Source organism: Haliotis asinina, chromosome 6 (assembly GCF_037392515.1).
Source record: "Haliotis asinina isolate JCU_RB_2024 chromosome 6, JCU_Hal_asi_v2, whole genome shotgun sequence".
Lineage (NCBI taxonomy): Eukaryota > Metazoa > Mollusca > Gastropoda > Lepetellida > Haliotidae > Haliotis > Haliotis asinina.
Genome location: NC_090285.1, coordinates 54,012,096 through 54,022,616, shown reverse-complemented (window position 1 = coordinate 54,022,616; position 10,521 = coordinate 54,012,096). Strand labels below are relative to the sequence as shown.

At 43.8% G+C, this 10,521-nt stretch overlaps 1 protein-coding gene across 1 annotated transcript; it reads right to left on the bottom strand.

Annotated features, from left to right (window-relative positions):
* Positions 1–249: 249 nt before the first annotated feature.
* Positions 250–7,376, bottom strand: LOC137287537 (uncharacterized). The gene is made up of 2 exons (XM_067819889.1): positions 7,014–7,376; positions 250–6,821 (listed from the first exon to the last, which is right to left on the bottom strand). Exon 2 carries the CDS (start codon positions 5,946–5,948, stop codon positions 975–977), a length of 4,974 nt encoding a protein of 1,657 aa, XP_067675990.1. The 5' UTR covers positions 5,949–6,821; positions 7,014–7,376; the 3' UTR covers positions 250–974.
* Positions 7,377–10,521: the final 3,145 nt, after the last annotated feature.

Below are 10,521 nucleotides of genomic sequence, written 5' to 3'. Positions count from 1 at the left end.
TTAACTTTTCCGGGAAAGTTATTTGTGTTTAAGGCAGCTTTAAATCATATTGTAATGGTGCGTGGTAAAGGAGGAAAGCTTGAAATTAAAGTCTTGGAAAGATGAAAAGCGAAACATTGTTGATCCGTTCATGTGATTGTCACCACAATGATGTCCCTGAAACTAAGCTGCATTCCTTTGGGTGAATAACAGAGACTGGTTGTTCTCTGGCGTTGCCATTTTGTATAAAAATGAAGACCAAACAAGTTATACTTCTACATATTTACTTGATATAAGATTAAATAAATAAAATTTCCTTTAAATACAAATAAATGTTAGATAATATCATATCCCCACTTCGAACAGCTAGCTTCTCATGTTTTGTACATCTGTCTATATCACAGCAAAGTGTCAGTCACGTGGGTATCACATTCCGGAAATGACGTTGGGCTAGGGTTACCTCCCCTTGTTTTGAAAATTCTCTGTCTTCAGTCATTGTTTATCGACGAAACTACTCCCGGAAAAATACTTTCTTCTCCGGTTCATGACAGTGTGCCTACTTGATAATATTACCCATTCATGAGTACAGATGCAATAACTGACTTAGGTCAATGTTTCTCGCCGAAATCACTCCCGGAGAAAACATTTTGATCTGGTTCATGACATTGTGTCTATTGTGGTAATAACTCCCTTACATGTCTACACATTAACTACTATAAACAGTGCCTTTTCCAAGTAACGTTAAAAACCAAAAATAACTAAGAGACAGATACATGTAATCTTAATATATACAGGCACACAATAGTAAATCAGCTAAATGATACCGTCATTTACTACTTGTCACTAGATACATTCTTAAAATGTATCCACTTGGCATGGTTGCCTTGCGAGACCTGGTCACATATCGAAAAATCCCAGAGAATTTTCAAGGGTGTTCTTTTGTCAGTCAATCGAAACGGACGGGCTCCATTCCCTGATGTGGAATCCGGCCACAGTTAGTGCCTGTCTGACAAGTCAGAATCACTGTCACGTGACTTCTTCCCCTTTGAACCGTGTTTACATTTTGGTGAGGAGGGTGTCTTGTCTGTTTTTTCCTTCTTCGTTTTCGTCTTCCCCTTAGTTTTCTTCTTCTCCTCCATCTCATCCTCGTTGTCATGCTGTATGGACATGATACGCTGCCTCACGTACACAAACGGTCTGGACTTCTTAGGTAAAGGCGTTTCTTTGGGAGGTTCTGGTTTGGACTGCTTCTGGCGATACTTAGCAGCAGCTGCACCTGCCCCAGGACTAGAAACTGGAGGGGGTACAGTCTTCGCTTCAGGTTCCTTCTTCTTCTTTGAAAGAAGTCTCTGCATGAATCCCATCCCTTTTTCTTTCTTTGGGGGAGGCTGCGTCTTTTTTGCATCATCTGCTGACTCTTCAGCTGATTCTTTACTGGTCCTTCTCCTATCATTAAAGTCTGTCTGAGGATCTGATGACGAAACATTGGAGGGAGTCAGGGAAAGGGTGACAGAATCTCCAGAGGCAGCAGACATATAAGAGGACGTTGATATATCTGAACACGAAGATGGGGTCCTGGTCTCACAGATAGCTGGGAGTGATGGTCTCTGTTGGGGTTTAGCTGTTTTCTGGGCTTGGGAATAGAGTTCTGGTTGAGGAGATGGTTGAGGATCAGCCTGAGATGCTTTGACTGGAATCTTACTAGGTGAAGTTCCTCTATGTTGATTATTCTGAGAAACCTTTTTCATATCCTGTAGTTTTTGGGTAGGAACAGTGGCTATTCTGCCCGGGGCGGAGTTGTATCTAAGTAGAGGTAGACGACTTGTAGGAGATTGGCTCCCAAGACGAACAGTCGAAGGGCTATCGACTGGAAACTGTCTAGGTAAACTTTGTGTTCTGTAGCCAACATTATCCTTGGATTTGTCCTGCCCTCGACCTTTCAAAGTAGTTATCGGCTGCGGTTTTCTCACTGGAGATCTTTCATTCCGTATGTGCTTGGGTCTATTTGGTTCCTGGTCCTGGTGGGACTGCTCTTTTGGTTTGAGAATAGCCTTCGTCTCTGCTAAAAGAAGCTGGAGCTGTTTCTGCCTTTCGTCCTCACTAGGTGACCCTGGTGACATCTTCCCATCTTTACAGCTTCCTGTACTGTCGACCATCACAGTAGGAGAACTCTGCCCTGAGGAGTCAGAACCTCTGGTTCGACTGAGAAACGACTTTCCGAAAAATACCTCACCCTCACATCCACGAAGCGTGGGACTGTTAAGTTTCTCTGATACATTTCTTAGCTTTGATATGCATTGAGTTATTCTTCCATCAAGAGCTGCAGGATCTGTCTCTGTCGACACGTCATGTCTCTCAGCTCTAGATGTCATAGTGTCCTTATCCTCAACCCTAATTTTAGGAACTATACTCTTTTGAGAGGAGGAACCTCCAAATTTACTATCAGCAAGCTGTTTGGTCTGACTAAATGTACTAGTTGCTTTGTCAGTCTTCGAAACATAGAAAGTCATGGTCCCTTTCGAAAATAAGTGTCGTATAGGTGTGGATGTCTCTTTCTCAAAAGTCATTTTCGACACTGTGTTCACACCAACACTGACGGAGTTCCCGAGTAGATCTTCGCGTCTCTTCAGGAGGGGACTACCCTCAGGGGTAGAAGCAGGAACGAGAGTCTGGGTTCCTGCTTCTGCAATTTCAAAGGAGTCAGTCCACGTTTCGCTGTCCACCATCTCAACATCTTCTTCATCAGTTGTCAGATCATCGAGCATGAAGTCAAAGTGTGCTTCAGGAACAACGATAATATCATCTACATCTATCTCACTTAGTAAACCTATATATGGCAATGATTCTGTTGAGGTTGCCGCATCTCTGCTCTCATATTTCAGTTGGTTCTCAAGATCGTCAAAGTCAGTGGAGGTTGATATACATTTGTCGTAAAGGGTGATGGTAGATGTTTGTGTTTCACAGTCAGTTACATCAAATGTATTTGATATTATCGATAAGGCCATTGTGCCGACATCTTGAGTCAAGGGCATCTGAGGCATGGTACAACTATCTGCGAAATGTTTCTCCTCCATGAACAGAGACTGGTGTTCACATATAGCACAGTCTATCTTACTTATATCTGTCTGGACTTCTTGAAACGACATCGTTTTGCCACTTAACACTTCACGGTCTGGTGTAACCTGAGTTTCCTTGCATTCTGTCTCCGGTTTGTCATAGACAAGGATCTCAGTTGTCATAGACCCTTCATCATGGAGTTTGATGATGTCTGTCGACGTCTCAGAGTCTTCGGTCTTTAACTCAACACCTGTCTGGGCATCGGTCATCACAAGCCTCTCCGTCAGTGTTTCATTGTCCGCTACTGTAACGAAGGTCTCAGTGCCATTATCTCGCATGGTCACAACTTCTGTATATGTTGAAGACTCCATGGTAATCACTGGGTTCGTACACACACCCATTTCTATGGTAGCCGGTCGTGGTGGGGAGACGCCAGTGTTGATCATCTGAGGTTGAGTGGTTGTGGTCCACTGGTCAACATAGTGTACGCGAGGGGTCCCTGTTTCCTTGTCACTGGTGTTCACGCCTAATGTTTCTGTACTTACACACGATGTTAGCACCTGCATGTCACATGTTTCGGTGGTCTTTGTCTCTCTTTCTACACACTCTGTGCCCACATTCATGTCCTGACATGGTGCTCGTTCATCACTGCTTCCACGCCTGGATGACGGAAGATCAGTGACAGTTGCAACTGACTGAGTAACAGTTCCAATGTCTCCTTTAAGCTCTTTAACAGGACTGGTCCTTGAATCTTTCGTATAGGATTTTGTCTGTATCTCCTTGTCATGGATCATAGTCTTCAATGTGTTGGTTGCCTTCAGTCTACTGTCGGGACTTGCCTGTGTAGTCTTGTCACCCTGGTTCACTTTCCCTGTAGAGGTAGCACGGTCAGAGGTATTTACACCGGTTGTAATTGTTGCTCTCTCAGACGTGGACAGCTTCTCCGTCCAAGTTACCTTACTTTCAAGGCGTACCGGCGCCATCGAGGTTTCCGTGTCCACGCAGTTAACCTTCTCCGTCCATGTGACTTTACTGGCCTGCCCACTGTAGTCTGTTCCTATACCAGTATCACGTCGCCGGACACGGAGTGTTTGTGTATTAATTGTCTTAGCATCTGGCACTGCCATTGTGAACATGTCCTTCATTACTAAAGGTTCGGGTGAGGTTTCTTTCTCAATCATCTCCGGTATGACTCTAACGGGATATATAGTGTTGGTTTCCACATCAGTCATTTCAACTGGTGCCTGCCTGTATCGTTCCCGTTCTCTCCTTGTCGACCTGGAATCACCTGCACGGCCACCAGCTGACAGTGAGCTAATAAAGTCATCTTCTGACTCAATGCCTATTGAAGATATCTCTGTCTGGATCCTTCTGCTACGTATGGGTGTTTTGGGGGATGATATCTCAGTCTCTGCTCTTCCTGATAAGCCACCAGTGGTGCTTGACGGTTTGGCTGCCGTGCGATTAACCCTACCGGATGCGGAGGCACTGACATCCTGAGTGGGCTCTTCAACTTTCATTGTTTGGACATATTGATCATACACGATCATCTTTTCTGTCTGAGTTTTCAGTGACCTTGAATCGGTTGTGGAGGTCATGGTCCCTTTAGTTTTGGAATCATAGCAATAGACACTGACACCCCTGTCTCTCATTTCCGGTGTCTCCGTGCACATTTCCCGCGACGTAAGCACGACCTTGTCTGTTTGAACTTCACCATCAACATTTTTCTTGGTCACATCGGATGACATTGTTGTGCCACTGTCAACCACTGTCCGAACATGGTCCGCATCTGTTTGTGTTTGCTGACATTTGCTCGCGGTAAAATCTTCTTCTACACCGTTGATATCAGAGCCGTTTGACACTGAAATATGCCCCAGTCTAACATCCCCTGGAATAAAATGTACCTGATTCATCATGTCACTGGGCACACAAGGAAGACTCGGCTCCAACAACAACGACATCTTCTGCTGAATTTCTTTTTTCAACAACAGCATTTCGACACCTTTGTCCTTCATTATTATCTGTGTCAAGTTGCAAGTGCTTTGCAGGTTTTCGTAATTCTCCTGCAGCCAGTTTTTGTTCTCAATAAACTGCAAAACATTGTCCCCTACCAAATCGTCAATCTTTTTCAGGAGTTCCTTCTCAGTTGAACGCACTTTAGAAATGTAACTTATGGCTAGATCACGAATCCGTTCCCGGATTTCTTTTATAACTGTTTCATACTTTTCAATGACTTTCAGCCTCTGCCCCGTCTCCCCCATCCTACCTTTGCACTGTTGGAGCAGCGTGTCAAGTGTCACCTTGTATTTCTCGAACCCCTCACTGAAGCAACACACGTCGTGATCCCGATGATCCTGGAACGTGCAGACAACACATATACACTTCTCACAAGGCTCGCAATAGAATCGCACAATCTCCTCCGGATGGCTCTTACACTCAATATCCTTCTCACCTTCAATATCAATTAAACTATGCTTCTGGGTAACCTTGGTTGTCATATGAAGCTCCACACAGTTTTTACATAACAACTTACTACAGTCCAGACATTTGGAACATGCCTCGTTCCTCCGAGGTCGAACAGTGTGACATATTTCACACGGGGGAACTTTACAGCGCGTACGTTTTTGCACCACCTCGGTTAGATTTGACACAAGGAAATTGTCCTGTAACCTCCGAACTCCGCCGCTCGGTATCTCGGTCTTCTGACGACACAGAGGACAAGTGATGTAACGGCTGTAAACTCCATACCGCGACGGTCGTGTCGAATCCGCGTCAATCTGTTTCTGCAAACAGCCGGAGCAGAACGTGTGTAAACACACCAGGGTCTTCGGCTCCTTAAAAGTCTCCAAACAAATCTTGCAGATCAGAAACTGATCGCTAATCTCCTTCATTAGTTTTGTGCCCGTAGCCATATTGGAAAGTGTTTCTCAAACAAGTTTGTTTATTTTAGGAAATTTTCTAATCTGGCATCTAAGGCCTATCTGTTGATGATTGTGCCATCAGTGATGAACACCACTGATTTATCGTGGCGGAATAAATCCATATAAAGTACTTTTGTATGATACGAAACAAATGTTCATACCTGTTTCACAGATATCCATGAATTTCACCACTGTCGTGTTCCGATAGTGAAACAAGTGTGAAACAATTATACAACAAACGCCTTCTGTTCACAGATTACAACGGGAAGGTGTACTCACAAGCTCTTTCCTTACTTCATAAAGGGGGGATTTTTCCCACCACTGTTTGATAGCTTGTCTCGGTATGGTGGTAGGTAGTTTTATGCCCGGTAATGTTTACGTGTCGAGTTCCGTCGACTGCAGCAGGCAGAACAGCTGATAAGTGCTGTAAGGTCTTCAACAACTTGTAATGAATTTAACAGCTCGGCTGAAGTAGGTAACATAGCATAATGCAGATATGTTGCAGTTATCCACACACAGGGTATCACATGCAGCAGGAGGGCTACAGGGGAGGCATTCAACCACCTTTAAGGTAATAACCGCGTCGGTCGAGCGAGTCCATAGGTTCTCACTTCCGAGTGCTGTGCTAGCATTGTTCGCACCACCTTCACAAGCGGCAATGAACATCTGGAATCGTTCTCCGGCCCGGTCGAGCTGGCATGGGAAGGCGATGCACAGAAATCAAACTTTCTCAATGTTTATCGAATTATACCTCGTGAGAAAGTTCCTCATGCCAATTAGCCCATGCGGCGTGCTATTGCCTAGCGTCAGAGACTGGCTGATATTACTAGCCCACAGTTGACGATGCCATCAAGATTCCATGATCTGTGAAAGAGATAAACCATGATTTAGTTACTTACAGAATAATTCCCTTGCTCAACTTCTATTCTGATTTTTCAAGATATATTTTCACAACGGTGAGGATAATGCTCATAGATTAAGCGTCGATAACACACGCGTAAACAAACGATGCATAAACACAACGGGAGAAAACACCTGTGAAAACATTATATTTACCTGACACACAATCGCACGCTACATGCGTCTTCGCAATCAATACAGACAGCCGTTGGTAGTAGGGTACTAGTGTGGACGTTTCATTGCAGCAAGTCATTCCATGGATCCAGTTAGCTTTGTCATAGTCTTGGTTATCTTAGCACCTTGTATGAGACCTTGTACTGACAAAACGGCCTTCAACAACCTCCACGTCCAGTCTTTTAATACCTGTAGCGTCCACTAAGTCAATAGGCAGCCAAAATGTGTACTCAGTCTCTTTTCTGAGTGACCATGGCTTAAACGATTAGAGGGACACGTAACAGCCGGCACTGACCATCCAGCCCCATTTTCGTCCTAGGTCGGCACGGTAGGCAGAGGAATGTTAGAACTTCTCCGGCAAACAGAGGCTTCGTTATGTTCTCGCTGGCTACAAATAGAGGTACTAGTGTTCCAGACCACCTCACACACGCCTCATGATATATTAATCTTCCTTCCGCTCCTCATATTTCTGTATCAGTTTTTTTTGTTTCGCAAATGCTGGCGAGTGTTTCTATGCGCTGTAACTCTATAATCCAGTTATGAGATAGTCCATTGTTGCAACGACTGATTCCGTGAAATTCATGAATGATAAATAGGCGAATGGTTGTCCTAGTACCTACATTATCCACCGCGTGAACGAATCACCGTCTTCTTTTACCAGGGTTTGGTTCGTGTATGCCGGTATGCATCACAATCGGCACCTCTCCATTGATAAACCACTCCGATCGCTGTCAGAGTCAACATCCCATCTCCACGTGCTGTGACGTCATCATCTCGCGCGTTCTCACAGACTGTTCCTTGCTCCTCAACTCCCAAGTCGCGGTATGCTGTATCTTTGTGTGTAGAAAACCTTAGCTCCGCCGTGCAGGCTGTTGACTAGATAACGCCATCCCTGAGGCTTCAAGAATGACATACGCACGTTCATGACACAAAAAACATCGTGTTTCTCTTTATCCTTAAGGGCGCCTCGCTTGGTCGATATGCAAGTGCGCGCAACCTTACGTATAAAACAGAAAAAAATGTTTATTTTATTTTAACGCTTGTAGTTTCAAGTTGTAAATAACTTGTAGAGCCCGTCTGTTATCGGCTCCCGTGACCGGTTTTTGATATGTCATCGCACGATTCCAAGTATAACCAGGCCCAGCGTGCTCCGCTTGTCTGTCAGGAACTAACCTACATAATCAGATTGTACACAAACACATTGAAGATGGTGCCGGCAACATTTAAATTTGAAAGGAGGAAGTCAAAGACAGAGTCATATTAGCTCTCTTGTTTTCTTTTTAGCCTGATATTTACAACTAAGAGACAACACGAACAATTTCCTAACGTGTGCTTGCATTCACAGGATAACGATTTTCTGAGTAATATTAAATCATTTTGAAATGGGGGAAAATTTGTTTGTTGTTCAACGCCACATTCAGCAAATTTCCCAGATATATGGCGGCGGTAAAAACCAAATGTTAATCCAGTAATTAACAGCATGAGTATCGATCGATGATGAACTGTGTCAACCACTTCAGCAGGTCTCACCATCCGATTCGGTTATTCGCCTCATGGTCAACTCAATTCTAACTTGAATCTTCGCGGGTCGAGTAAGCAAAGGAATACAATCTACAGACATAATACTCGATATGTAGAACAGAACACGCAGTATTTAGAACGCAATATACAACACGCAGCATCTAGAACACGATACATCATGCGACATGCACAGCGGACACAAACAATGTACAACAGTCAGACAAAAGGCTGCCGCAGCACAACAGAGCGTGTCATTCTTGGATCTTCAACACACCTGACCGTCACTCTCGAGAACACTGATTCAAACTGCTGACAACTGCTGGGTTAACTGTTTGTGACAATCGCCCCATCTCTTCGTCTGGGAACTTCATCTTCCAACGTGTCTGGAAAAAAGGTACAAATTCTTCTTACGTAGGGCAAATTACCCAATTAGTCGGACAAATCTACAAGGTCTGGCCCCACCGCCCCCCACAGCACTATTATAGGTGGAATATAAGTCTGTTTAAATCCCCAAGAGTTCAAAGCGGCTGATGGGATTCTTTCACAGCCATTACTTATTAAATTTGTGTTCTGGACTAAATAGCTCTGTCTGGCTGTGTGCAAATTGAACTGTATCTCCGCCTGAAATCGGTAATTATTTATCGGTGATAGGGTTATTGTAAACAGACCGCTTTTGTACAAGAAAAGTGTTTCTGAACCCATTACTTAAGGTGGGGAATCAGTGAAGTGATAAATGTGCTCAAGTATATCGTCACATTCATGTTGAATACCTCCATATTTTCGAAAATCCAGAATGAACTGTCACCCAGGTTTACCAGAAAAATGCATGTGCACATAGATGGCTGGAACACCGGTTGTAGTCATGGTAGTGTTGTTGTATCAGTGACACCGGTTGCATTAATGTAATCTGTCATACAGACCCTGAAGCAAATATCCCCAAGAAAGCCTACGCAAGTCTACAAAATTTGGCAAGTCTAGACAACCACAACATCAGGCAACTGAAGAGAGTCTGTGGGCTCCTTTCTGTTGTATGCATAATTTTAATTTAAGGACTAATTTTCAGTAAAATATGTTCATGTCAGAGACTAGGTGTTTCTGTAGCATTAATGTTCATGGCTGTTTTTAAGTGACAGTGATTGCAGTAATGTTGGTGTTGGTTGTTGTTTTATCAGTGACATTGGTTGCAGCAATGTGCAGTAATGGTGGTGCTTCTGGCTGTTTTATCAGCCACAATGATTGCAGTAATGTTGGTGTTTCTGGTTGTTTTGTCAGTGACAATGGTTGCAGTAATGGTGGTGCTGTTGGCTGTTTTATCAGTGACAGTGGTTGCAGTAATGGTGGTGTTTCTGGCTGTTTTATTAGTGACAGTGGTTGCTGTAATGGTGGTGTTGGTGGTTTTATCAGTGACAGTGGTTGCAGTAATGGTGGTGTTTCTGGCTGTTTTATTAGTGACAGTGGTTGCAGTAATGGTGGTGTTTCTGGCTGTTTTATTAGTGACAGTGGTTGCAGTAATGGTGGTGTTTCTGTTTGTCTTTTTAGTGACAGTGGTTGCAGTAATGGTGGTGTTTCTGGTTGTTTTATCAGTGACAACGGTTCCAGTAATGGTGGTGTTTCTGGCTGTTTTATTAGTGACAGTGGTTGCAGTAATGGTGGTGTTTCTGGTTGTCTTATTAGTGACAGTGGTTGCAGTAATGGTGGTGTTTCTGGCTGTTTTATCAGTGACAACGGTTCCAGTAATGGTGGTTGTTGGTTGTTTTATCTGTGAAAGTGATTGCGGTAAAGTAGTGTTGTGGGTAATTCGTTACAAAAGCTTTCAAGTACCTATAATGTCACTTATTGCTGTTCATAAGGTACGAACATGCGTGTACATCAGACATGTTGGTGGGGAAGGAAATCATGTGACAGCTGAGAGTCTTGTCGTGCATTATAGCATGTTTGTCACACAAAAAGTGTGACTGCCCTGCAAAGA

Coding starts and splice junctions, on each gene's coding strand:
- LOC137287537 (XM_067819889.1), bottom strand. CDS start 5,948: ATGGCTACGGGCACAAAACTAATGAAGGAGATTAGCGATCAGTTTCTG.